General features: G+C 41.6%; 2 protein-coding genes across 3 annotated transcripts in view; both read right to left on the bottom strand.

Moving 5' to 3' along the window:
* atp10d (ATPase phospholipid transporting 10D) overlaps positions 1-4,031 on the bottom strand; it is a 46,886-nt gene extending 42,855 nt beyond the window's left edge. For both annotated transcript variants that reach the window (XM_087793082.1, XM_087793083.1), the window contains exons 1-2: positions 2,072-4,031; positions 1,802-1,996 (exon numbers count right to left, since the gene is read on the bottom strand). In XM_087793082.1, the coding sequence (XP_087649208.1) occupies positions 1,802-1,996; positions 2,072-2,319 (443 nt within the window). In that variant the 5' untranslated portion in view covers positions 2,320-4,031. The remainder of the gene's footprint in view (positions 1-1,801; positions 1,997-2,071) is intronic.
* A 1,340-nt stretch (positions 4,032-5,371) lies between these two features.
* LOC148076227 (uncharacterized) lies at positions 5,372-10,901 on the bottom strand. The gene is made up of 14 exons (XM_087793303.1): positions 10,761-10,901; positions 10,472-10,674; positions 10,130-10,267; positions 9,804-9,942; positions 9,228-9,732; positions 8,597-8,738; positions 8,364-8,507; positions 8,235-8,300; positions 8,108-8,160; positions 7,075-7,265; positions 6,604-7,004; positions 6,373-6,472; positions 5,768-5,960; positions 5,372-5,693 (listed from the first exon to the last, which is right to left on the bottom strand). Exons 1-14 carry the CDS (start codon positions 10,881-10,883, stop codon positions 5,545-5,547), a joined length of 2,547 nt encoding a protein of 848 aa, XP_087649429.1. The 5' UTR covers positions 10,884-10,901; the 3' UTR covers positions 5,372-5,544.
* Positions 10,902-12,759: the final 1,858 nt, after the last annotated feature.

The following is a 12,759-nucleotide window of genomic DNA, read 5'->3' as shown; positions in this document are numbered from 1 at the left end:
CAGTCTTTCGACAAAGTCTCTTCAGACTCAGGAGATCTTCATTTGTCCATGGGCACCGTTTTTTCTAGTGTAGTATTGTCCAGTATTTGACTCTGGTGTTGTGATAGTGTAGTAACAAGTATATATGTGTAGTATTGTCCAGTACTTGACTCTGGTGTTGTGATAGTGTAGTAACAAGTATATATGTGTAGTATTGTCCAGTACTTGACTCTGGTGTTGTGATAGTGTAGTAACAAGTATATATGTGTAGTATTGTCCAGTACTTGACTCTGGTGTTGTGATAGTGTAGTAACAAGGATATATGTGTAGTATTGTCCAGTACTTGACTCTGGTGTTGTGATAGTGTAGTAACAAGTATATATGTGTAGTATTGTCCAGTACTTGACTCTGGTGTTGTGATAGTGTAGTAACAAGTATATATGTGTAGTGTTGTCCAGTACTTGACTCTGGTGTTGTGATGGTGTAGTAACAAGGATATAAGTGCAGTATTGTCCAGTACTTGACTCTGGTGTTGTGATAGTGTAGTAACAAGTATATATGTGTAGTATTGTCCAGTACTTGACTCTGGTGTTGTGATGGTCTAGTAACAAGGATATATGTGAAGTATTGTCCAGTACTTGACTCTGGTGTTACAGACCACATGACTCTTGACGAAGTTGTAACTGCTTTCATTTGTTTTCAAACCGAAATATGTCCAAACATCAGCTTCAAAAGTTGCTGGAGTATCCTCTCATCCTCAGTCGTCACTTGGATCTTGCGGGATATCATTGATGCTTTAGATACGGAGGACTTGTTCCTAAATACCAATTATTTACTATTAAAATAATAATTTGTTGTTTTCCAGTGTACCACCCAGTTTATTTACAGTATTCAAAGCTGTAAGTGTGGTAATAAACGTCTTATAGGTCTGACCTTAAATTCATATCGGGGTATAATTAAAATCCCTTCACGGTAAAGATATATATTAGTGTAAAAATTAAAACAGAAGTGTTTCTGAAGGGGGTTTGAAGGCCCTCAGCTAAGCCAAGTCGATTAAAAAAACAAAAACAAAGGCAAAGATATAATGTCTTTTTTTTTACCTCATTCTCAATAATACTATTGTAAACTGTACTTTAAAGCAAGAGGTTTTCAATAATGCAAATGGTCGAAATAGTGTAAAAGTTTCCACATGTTTTTAAGAAGACAAAAAAAATATTCTCAAGAAGATTATTTAAACTAGACAGGTCATTTATAAAGTGTTATGCGTGTGTGTACAGGGAGGTGGATTTATTATTGATTTTGTGATATCGCGATGCGCCGGCGGCTCCTCTCTGAGGACACTCAGTTTCGCGGGAAACTGATGCATTATGCATTATGCGTTATAGGTGAAAACTTTCTCTGATCATGTCGGCACCGCAGAAATAAACGAAAGGGAAATATTGAATTATTTTCCTTGTCTAAACACCAGGACCTCCAGTACAGTACTCACGTGCAGGCGCGTGCACGCAGCAACATTTTTATGTGAAAGAAAAACATATCGCATTAATATCAATATCGAAATTCAAGACTCCAATATCGAATATCGCATTGTTTCCAATATCATGCAGCCCTAGTTGTAACTTGTAATGCTCAGTGCTCTAACTATACTGTGCAAATCTTTACCGCAGTCCAAACTTTCTATATTATACCACGTAATACTCTCAATAAGAGCCAAGGCAATGACCAGGAAACTTCCCCTGAAAATACTTTATGGTGTTGGTTTCCTGTACCTGGAAACACCCGGGCAGTGACATGCTGGTCATAATGTTTGAGATCAACTCACCCACTGTACACCAGTGCCACGCTGTTGTTGACTTTTTGGTCAAAGAGGTAGCGTCTGTAGTCCTCCAGGGCATCCTTGCAAGCAGTCACCGCCAGGACCACTACCAGCGGAACCATGGTGATCTCCTTTTGAAAGGCCTCCACGACCGGAACCCAGTTCAGCAGAGCCAGGAACAAAAAGTAGAGGTTGGCAGCCCTGCAGGGTCACAACCGGGCCGGCATTCTTAAAAAGACCCAATCGATTCCGTACGTGTAAACAAGAGGACCTCACCTGTGGAACTGCTGGAACAAGTTCATGGGCAAGAAGGTCCACACGCTGTACTTGGTGGTCCGAATGGAATTGTCGCTGAAGTTGTTCGCAACCTTGTCCTGGTGAGGCCCGTGGCGAGGGAACACAAGCCGGCGCTTTTTCTCTCGTTTGTTCGGCGAGTCCTCGGGGGCAGAGTACTGACCCCTGGTGGACGAGGGCTCCCCCGCCAGCTGCTGACACCGGTGTCGGACCCAGTGGACGCTCTCCATCGTAAGCGGAGAACAAGTCCCTCTCAAAGGACGGGAGAACTGGTTCTTATGAGTCTATTCCAACATGACATCCCTCCTGTTGCACCAAAGTATTTAATCTAGAAACAGGTCTCACGTCAATGTCTAGCCTCCAGACAAGTTGGTGGGTTACATGTCTTGCCAAGTCTCTGATCTTTCTCCTGGGACCAGTGTCGACTTCAGAACCAGTTTTTAAAATCAAGGTCAATGGGAATTATTTCAGAAACAGGTCTGTATTACTAGCACCAAGTCTGTGTCTCCTGCACCCAGTCTTGTGAATATATATATTCTGAAAATATCTTGAAAAAAAAATACTTCAGTTCCAGCAACAAGTCAGTAACAGTTCTCTAGTCAAATAGCAGCAGGTTAGAGTCCAGGATCAAGTCTCTACTCCAGATGCAGGTCAGTGGTCTCTCTTCCAGCAGAAACCATCTATTCCAGCAAACATTTGGTACACGGTGTGAATAAGTTCACCTCCTATTCCAGAACCAGGTCATGGTCTCTGTTCCAGCACAAAGTCAGTAAAATGTATTAAGGATCTTATCTCCTAGTCCAGAACCAAGTCATGTTTTTAGTCCAGCACAAAGTCAGTAAAATATATTAAGGATTTTATCTCCTAGTCCAGAACCAGGTCATGGTCTCTGTTCCAGCACAAAGTCAGTAAAATATATTAAGGATTTTATCTCCTAGTCCAGAACCAAGTCATAGTCTCTAGTCCAGCACAAAGTCAGTAAAATATATTAAGGATCTTATCTCCTAGTCCAGAACCAAGTCATGTTTTTATTCCAGCACAAAGTCAGTAAAATATATTAAGGATTTTATCTCCTAGTCCAGAACCAAGTCATGGTCTCTAGTCCAGCACAAAGTCAGTAAAATATATTAAGGATTTTATCTCATAGTCAAGAACCAGGTCATGGTCTCTAGTCCAGCACAAAGTCAGTAAAATATATTAAGGATCTTATCTCCTAGTCCAGAACCAAGTCATGTTTTTAGTCCAGCACAAAGTCAGTAAAATATATTAAGGATTTTATCTCCTAGTCCAGAACCAAGGCATCAGCTCAAGTCCGGCACAAACTATGTACACGGTATTAGGCGTTTCATGTCAGACCTGGACCTAATAATAGTCTCTAGTCCAGCAAAGTAAGAATTCAATAATATATTATTTTACCAAGTCTCGGGGCTTCTATTCTACGAACAAGTGTATGACAAATACATCAATAATAAGTCAAAACACTGTATTGAGGTTTTCAAGTCGTGGATTTCATCACAAAGTCAGTATTTATTTAAGTATTCAAGCACCAAGTCTTGGGTCTTTGTTCTACAAACAAGTGTGTGACAAGTATTACAATAACATGTTTTCTTCTCCTTGTCCTGGGAGGACTCTGACCTAACACCCGTATTATGGTCTGTAACAGCACATAATCTTGAGGGTGTGACCCCCTCACAGAACCGGGTCACTTTCGTTTCTGGTCCAGTCGAACTAGTTCTACCCACGAGTTCTTTCAATGACATTTACTCACAGCGGGTCCGCTTCAGTCCGTCACTAAAAGCCCGTGTTTTTCTAGCCTGGCCAGTCAGACTCGGCCCCAGCCAGCGGGACTCACGGGGAGGGGGATTTAAACATGGGACCAGTTCGTGAGAGGGTTCGGTTCGGCGGGTTTGCAAAAAGACGGAAAGAAAAGGATCAGCGAACTCTGTTGTCTTCCGCCTTCAGCTGTGAGACGTTCACGGGAGCTGCGTAAAGAAGCCGCTCAGCTCAATTCGCGCACAAAAACATTAAAAAAAAAAAAAAAAACATTTTGTCCGCTCAGTTGAATATTCGTTTTTATTTTGGAAAACATCTATGTAATTTGGTTAATTCTTATATATAAAATACTGAGTGTGCCGTAAAACAATGAAAGTATGAAACTCGTTTTTCCATGAAACTTGAACGCAACCATCACAGGTCTCAGCTGTGTGTTTTTATCCAGAATTCTCCGTCAATATATTTTTTAATAAATACTTTTAAAATTTATATTTACGTGAAGCTGTTTTTTTTTTCTTCGTGTTTTGTCTTTTTTTTTTTTTAGCATAATTTATTCAATTAAACTTAAAATGTAAAATAAAATAAAGTAACGTTTTAGAGTTCATTCTGAAAGCTTATCTTTATGGCCCTATTTTTTATTGTTGTTTTCTACAATCCAGAGGTGAAACCTTTTAACTTACATCATAGTTTGTATGCGTGATGAGAATGATAGGATTATAACAACCTCGACTGAAATAATTCTCACAGTAAATTACAAAAAAAAGAGAAACCAGGAAATGCAGCTGATAATATTCTTGCAAAATGAAAACTGAATATATATGGTTGTCATGAAGCTCTTATGAAGATGGATTCAAGTTGAATGGACATATAAACCTATATGTTATTATGTTAACTATTTGGCAGACTCCACCTCTCAAAACATGTGCCCGGGGGCCTTCTTATGAGGGAGGCGTTCCTGGAGACAGTCAGCCTAGAAGCCTGAGACACCTGAACTGGCTTTTCCTGGAGGAATAGTAGTTCTGTTTGAGTCTTTCCTGGATGGTTTAGCTACTCCCTCTTTCTCAAAAGTCCAGTGAAGAGAAAACCCCTTAGTTATCTTCATAATCTTATGTTCTACGAATTGGTGGAGTTTTCAGTTGGAGGAAGTCCGGCGGGCGTTTCCCAGCTTTATAGGAAGTGGACTGCACCCAGCTGGATGGTGAGTTCATTACAGAGAAGAGGCGGGGCCTCGGGGATAAACCAATAGCGAAGCGGTTAGAGGGCGGAGCACCAAATGACGTAGAACTTACTTCTACCATCTGGTATCTGCCACTGGAGGCTCTAGGAGGGATTTAAGGTTGACTTGAAAGGCAGAACTCTGTCTTACGTGAATAATGTTGATATTTCTTTCATCATGTGTCAACAACATTTTTTGCTTTTTATAATGAAGCCCGTCATGTGATCCTGGTGGGAATCTATCTTCAAAAAATGAAATTTGAGATATAAGTAAAAATCATAGGCAAGACTTGGTATTGATTGATTCCTTTATTTAATCTCAATCAGAAAGTATTAAAACAAATGTATAATTTTTCAATCATTGTTCAAACATGTTTGTTTGTTTTTTTTTGTTACCCAAGACTTTAATAATTCCGACCCATTGATAATCAAAGAAAAATATATTAAACCTTGCAATGGCTGTGGTTTCAATTCTCAGAAGTGGGCAGAGTTTGGTATTTGACGTTGGTAATTCTTTTTTTCATGTAGGACACTGTGCTGATAATGGCAACCGCGGCGAGTAGAGCTCCAACGATGAAGACCACGTTCAGGCTCAGGCTCAGGTTCAATTGTTCATCTGGACAAGATTAAATTTTTCTTTAAATATACCTTCAAAACTCGTTGTCAACTATCCATTGTTGAATGTGTTACCTGTGCTCGTGGTGAGCTCTGGCGACCTCTTGATGCGGATGGGACCCTGCGAGATGAAGTGATTTTTGCTCTGAAGACCCACTTCTCTTTTGCGACGGTCGAGTCCGGCCATAGTGGGGGGGATACAGCCTCTGGAACAGCGAGTTCCCCAACTTCCCCGTTCACAGATGATGACAGAGCAGCTGATGTAGACCTGAATGTCACATGACCATCATTGGTTAGCACTGCTAGCATGCAGCCATTGGGATAACAGCAATTGATTCATTATCAAGACAAATTCTAAGGCTCCTAAGACCAGAGACTATGGCGGCCAAGGTTTGAGAGGCTTTGCCTTTAGAAGTTCCTCTTCGCTGTGTGTGTGTCAGTGACTTGTAAGAGAGTTCTTGTGCCCTTTTTAAAAAGCATGTTGGGCAATTTCTTGCCTCACAATATACCTGACCACCTGTCGATAAGATAACTAGAAATAGGTTCTGAACACCTTGGTCTAGTGCTTGGGTTCTGAGCTGTCACCCCTTTGTCTCGGGTTTGATCCCCTTCCTTCCTTATTGACCAGACTTCTAAAAAATATTTTAACCTCAGTGCTATAGCAACGTCCTCGTACTCACCTGGTCATGCAGTCCAATGAACTTGAAGGTCTCCATACTAAATCTGAACTGGTTAGGGTGAGCAGCAGTGTGAATCCTGACGGTCGGGTCCACTGCACACCTGGGAACAGATGCCAACCTACTATTAGAACGATCACATTCCAACTCAACACATGACTGAAAGATTTGTTCAACATAAATGTAATGAAAAGAGCTTTTCTGTTTCCACTTAGGGAGCGATCTGCTACGTACCCTTGTTCAATGATGGAGTAGGTTGGTCTGTAGTTGGGGTTGTCGTATGGTGAAGCTCTGCAGGACTCAACAAACAGCTCTGTGTTGTTGACTGCAGTGGTAGCCTCGATCTGCATGAAGATCGGGGTACCCACCGCGCACTCCACAGGGTACAAACTAGGACTTATTATGTCTCTATAGTTGCTATTGATGTAGAACTCAAAGCCATAGGTGAACCTTCCAAAACCTTTCTCCCACACAGTGACATTTTTACGATGTGTTTTGAATCCCAATGTCACGTTCCCATGTTTCGGGTATTCACAGTAGAAGTCGAGCTCCAGCAGGTGTTTCCTGGTGATCAGGGACATTGTGTTGTCCACAGAAGTGATCTCGTTCTTGAAAATCAGCTTTTCTTCGTCCTCCTGCAGATGAACACAACATGTTAACACACAAAAGTTTGCTCAGCAAGCGTTGATCAGTGTTTGCAAGGACCTCTATTTGAGTTCCACAGGCATTGAGGGGGAAGCTGGCCACAACGTGGGTGTTGTTGGAGTATGTTTGGAGGCTGCAGACCACGTTCGCAGGGTCTGAGAGTCTCAGGTTATTCTCATGAAGGCCTCGCAGTGAAGCTTTCTCGATTGAGACGGACATTGTAGACTGGCCACAGGAAACTTCACTCACAACTGCAAAAAAAGGGAAATTTCATCAAGGGGTTTCTCTCTTTGTTCATCAGTGACAGTGCCAAGTGGATTCCAGACTACACTGCCTTACAGAGTACCCCCCAAACTTGAAACTCAATCATGTTGTAACCAATGTTAGTGTGAAACCCTGAGGTCAGGTTTATAATAAACCTCTTTGTGCGTATGAAAGAGCTTGATATACATAAAGGCAACCTTGATTCTACCACAACCCCTAGAACTAACTTTACGCCTGTTTTTACTTGTGGTTGTTCAGGAAGAAGAACATGTTCTAAACAGTTTGACAATAGGGACTGAGAGAAATGACAAGTTACTTTATGAATATAACTAATATGCAATCCTACAGATGTCTTTTAGAAAAAAAGGGTTGTACCCTCAGCCCAGACTTCCCTTTCCTCATTTCGTCAAACTCTTCTCTGGGGATGCTGGGGTGATCCCAGGCCTGGTTGAAACTGAGACAAGGTCTTTCCATACTTCTACCTGCAGGATTGACCTGAACATCTCACCAGTGAGGTGTCCAGGAGGAACCCTGTTAAGATGTATTATCTGACTCCCATTAACTACGAGGAGCAGCAGTTTTACACCGAGCCCATTCTTCTCAACCTAATTTCATTAACCCTTTCTTAAAAAAATGAACATGAGCCAACAAACCTCAACTAAACCTAATATTCACGCCTAGAAAACTGCACAGAATGAGCTAGCCACAAAAAAAATCTTTGTGTACAAATATGTATAATTTGTTGTCAGAACTATTAAGATCTAGTTTTAAATCAGATCCATCTTTGACCTGTACTATCTTCCGTACATTTGAGAATGAGAAAGCTCACCAGAAGGTTCCAGAACCTCGATGGTGACACATCTCATTTCAGACTGATAGATCCTGAAAGACACCAACGGACCAGTTAAACACTCAGCTGGCAGTAAGACACATCAAACATTGCCCTTTTTTCTGACCGTGGCGTTGAGCTGTAGTAGGGATTAACGAAGCGGTATGACATGGTGGTCGTTTGAAAACTCGAGCTGAAAGAACATTTAATGTTAGCAAAGTTTTCACGTTGTCAGAGCAAGTCTGTAGCCACTCACGAGTCATTTGATTCAACTGCAAAGCACAGTGGGAACTTCATTCCCAAATCTTTTTCTGTGGGTTTCCACCTGAGGACAAACTCTTGATGTGTTGTCCTGTGTTTCGTGATGCCTGGAGGGCCACTGTAGATAATGTTATCCAATCTGGTTTGAAGAGAAGTGCACACATGTTATGCTAGTCGAACCAGGTCAAGGGTTGTTGTGGTCTGGTGATCTAATGCTCTACTACTTACGTGCTGTATATAGAATAGGCTTTAACTTTAATTTCCAATACCCTGTCGCACTCTGCAGAGATTTCAGCTCCATTTCGAGGAGTTGGAGACACCAGTCTTGGGATGTAGTGTCCCTCTTGACAAGAACTGACTGGTGGGTCGACTGTAAATGAAAGGAAAGGCATTTTCAGACCTTATCCAACAATAAGATTAATTATCATGAATTGTAACTGAGCTGTAACTCTTCACACCTCTGCCATCAGGCAGGAGACAGCGTTCCATCAGGACCAGGACCTCAACAACAGCTTCTTCCCCTCCAGACTCATTAATACAAACCTGTTCTAAACGTCCACAATTCTGACTGTAATGGCACTATGTAATTGATGTTGCACAGTATACCCAAAACTATTTCCTAATTAGTCGAGTTCTCCAGTAAAAATGGCATAAAAACTGATTCTGACAGTTAATCGAAAGACCAACGTGTCAGGTTATGGCTTAAGTCTGTTGTTCGTGTTTGATTTTAAATCACCAATTTAGCTCTGGATTATGAAAATCACTGTTCGGACTTTTTGTCAAAACAAACACATTTTGTAAACTACAATCCATAATGGAATCTGCTTATGCTTATCAAATTTGAAAGGGAGCTACATACCAAGAACAGAGAACTGCAAAGGCCCTTTGCTCAGAGGCTGAGAATGCACTGTGGATGGCCTCCTCCAATTCTGTATTGTGGTTGGCGGTGGGGTCGTACCTACATGATGGATCATCCACCAATACCACAGATTATGGATTGTGGCTGGCGGTGGTCTGGTAGTGGTGATTTGAGTGGTCGTCCGCGTTCTTTGTGTTGTGGTTGGCGGTGTGGGCGTAGCTACATGATGGATCATCCACCAATACCACAGATTATGAGACGTGGTTGTCGGTGGTCTGGTAGTGGTGATTTGAGTGGTCGTCCGCCGACTTTGTATTGTGGTTGAACTTGGTGTTATCCAATAGGACCGCCTTACTCTTGATCGGGGCAGCGGATACCTTCTTTGGCTGGATCCATCACTGTATCTCAGTGTCATTGATTCTTTAGGGAAATCTTCCACCACCGTTTCAAAGGCATAAACTCGGGTGCTGGATGCAGTTCGGACATAACGCAATGTGCACGAGTCCTGAAAGATAAAAGGTTAGTATCAATTGTGGAAAAAAGGGAAAACTAGAGACTTGCTGGAGTTTAACAAACCTGGTCTAGAGTGAATCCTGCATAATTGATACAGCTGCTGCACTCCACACTTCTGATATTTCCATATCTGCAACGAACATCGTCCCCATCTGGATCAACGGTACCGAGTTTATATGTTCGAGGACAGTTTTGAGGAACTCTGAAAAACACAATAATCAGTCCTCAAACGTTATTCATGCAAAAGTCACAATATAAGATAAATTGATCTGAACAATTTGAGACCTCCTTTTATTTCAAAATCTGACCCTTGCTCTCCTCCAACAACCCATCCTTATCTTCCTGACTATCTTCTCTCTCTACCTCAGAAACAAAACAGATCTAGTTACCGTAGGAATGGTAAGATGGCGACGTCCGGGGAACTGTTGGGTCGGTTGGTGTCAGATCTCTGCGCCAGATCCACAGTGCTGGAAAGTCTCCAGTTGAACACATTGAATTGAGTTTGTATCCAACAGCAGCTTGAAGCCCTGTTGACGGAAGGCAGAGTTACAGGGTTGGAATGTAATGGTGGCAGTGGAAGGACACACTAATGTTTTTTCCGTCAACGACTCAGCTCTAGAATCTTTTAGGTGATTGACGAGAGCCTATTTGGACATTATGCTACATATCCACCCACCATTAGAATCGTAGCCCTGGTGGGTTTAATCAGCCTCACCATGAGACAAACTCACCTCAATGAGAAAGGCCTGTCAGACGGGACGTTCCTTGTCGTCACAGTCTCACTTTCACACCATTGGGTATTCGAGACTGGAGCGTTGCTGCTGGAGTCAATGGTGGCCCTTTGACTGCTTGTTTGAGTTCCACAGTTACCAGTGCGACAATTCCAGTATTGAGAACGACAGCCATCGTAGGTTGCCTTGTTACGAATCACCACCTGTCAAAAAAGCCACCAGAAGTTCTAGTTACAAGAATAAGTGGTAAAAAGATTTGGCTCAATGAAAAGTGGAGTAAACGTCCTACCTTATAGGTTCCATCTGGATTCCTTCCTTCGTATTTGAAGGTCGATCTTCCTCCAACGTAGTGCGACGGTGTCACTGGGGTGACCAGCAGCAGAGAGAACAGCAGCAGAAGTGTGGTAGCCATCGTCCTCCAGCTTCTGTCTTCACATATTCTCCACAGCATCTCTTATAGCAGCTCAAGTTATGAAAAGAATGTGGATTAAACTAAACTAACCGGTTTGAATTTACAAAAGAGGAAACTAAACTGTTTTTGATTTACTGGAAATGGTTCTTACCTCAAACTGGCATGGTGCCACGATTGTAACAGAAGATAGATTGGTTTTCAATTTTTTTTTTCCAAGATAAATATATTTCTTATCTATTGTAAGGATATGACAACTTTATCTTTGGTGATGTGTTTGCTTTTTTTTTTTCTTTCCTATATTTCATTTGTTTTATTTCTTTACTTTCCTTTTGATTTTTTTATCTCTTTCTCTTCTACTTGCTACAGGTCAAAATTAAAATTTTGCTATTTCTGGTTTGATATTTCCCGTCTTTAGGTTCACTGACTATTCTTTTAAAACTGGTTTGTTGTGGCTTCGGTTATTTTTATTTAATTTTTAGTCCTCTTGACTAACAATGGAAGACCAGTCGGTCAAAATAACTTTTGGCACTGTTGTGGCGGATGCTTGGGGTTGCACTGATAAACAAACTGAGACTAAAGATAAGAAGAAAGCCAGAGCTAAATTTGACAAGTGGATCAATCATTTTAGGGTCTTCGGGTTTCTCCCACATGATGGTGGTACCATGTTGTCCAAGAAACTAGCTGAAAAAGCATGTTTGCAATGAAGAAACATGTTATCTCACTGCTTGGGAAGCAGATAATGAACTTAGAAGAAGCTATCACTTATGGTGTAGTCATGATAAGAGGGACTTCTGTGGCATCTGACAAGTCAAAGCTCCCCGACAGGGAAGAAAATAAGTCCAAAGACACGGTGGTTCCTGTGGCTCCACCCACTCATTCCCGTAGACATTCTGCAATAGCTGCTCAAAACCCTGACCCCTATGAAGTCAACTTTAAAATTCTGGTTCTTACTTTCAGATCTATTCATGGTCAGGCTCCTACTTACATCAGTGATCTGATCCAGCCTTACACCCCAGCTCAGGCTCTGAGGTCTGTGGATCAGAATCTACTGATGGTTCCTCGCACATGGTTCAGGATCAGAGGAGAGAAATCCTTCCAGACTGTTGCTCCTAAGCTTTGGTTAGCACTAATAAAAAAGGCCCAAACTTGAGACAGTGGTTGGAAGCTGAAAGCCAAGACACAGAGTTGACTGAGGAACTGCCAAATCATGATCCGATTAGCGATATACCAGCCCGAATGTCAGCCGCAAGTACTTGCAGTACTTGTAGTCCTTTTGAGTATCACCGCTTGGCTCTGTATAATGCTAACAGATGACAGTTTCCTGTGTGCTACACTTCACCGAAGCCAATGGAGGATCCTGGAGAGTACATACATCGGTGTCTCCAGGTTTGGCAAGACTTAACTGGGGCTGACCCTCGCCATGATCAGTCCTCCCAACTATTGTTCCACATGAATATTGAAGAAACACTCCTCAATGTCGAATTATTTCTTTAATGACAGAGATGAAGGAGCCCTACAATGATACAAACGATTGCAGTATAAGCAAATAGTAATAACTCTTAAATGTGAACATACAACATAACATGAATCATCACATGTTACAGCATTACTCATATTATGCAGTTGTTGTATTCATTTAGTTATAAAACATTAAACATTCGACTTACATGAATTAGGCTGAACAGCACAATCAAACCACCTTGACATGAACATGTGCATATCAACAGATATGGCCGGTTCCTCACTGAGCCGGTCATAGCAATATCCTACATTGCTCCCTAGTGGCCAGTGATAAATCCTCCAAACATCATTTACGCTGTTGAGCTGTACTGGTTGTTTTATTTAAAAAATCAATAAACAAATATCTTAAAAAAAT

The sequence above is a fragment of the Callionymus lyra genome, chromosome 6, assembly GCF_982586985.1.
Source record: "Callionymus lyra chromosome 6, fCalLyr1.hap1.1, whole genome shotgun sequence".
In the NCBI taxonomy this organism is placed as follows: Eukaryota; Metazoa; Chordata; class Actinopteri; order Syngnathiformes; family Callionymidae; genus Callionymus; species Callionymus lyra.
The sequence above is the reverse complement of the archived record's forward strand: the minus strand, read 5'-3'. Positions and strand labels throughout refer to the sequence as shown.

What these genes read in the sequence shown, in the direction of transcription:
- LOC148076227 (XM_087793303.1), bottom strand. Translation starts at nt 10,883, where the DNA reads ATGGCTACCACACTTCTGCTGCTGTTCTCTCTGCTGCTGGTCACCCCA. An exon ending in ATCCAGATGGAACCTATAAG is followed by an intron (nt 10,675 to 10,760) that starts GTAGGACGTTTA and finishes CTTTTTTGACAG; the next exon opens with GTGGTGATTCGTAACAAGGC. An exon ending in TACTCCATCATTGAACAAGG is followed by an intron (nt 6,473 to 6,603) that starts GTACGTAGCAGA and finishes ATCTGTTCCCAG; the next exon opens with GTGTGCAGTGGACCCGACCG.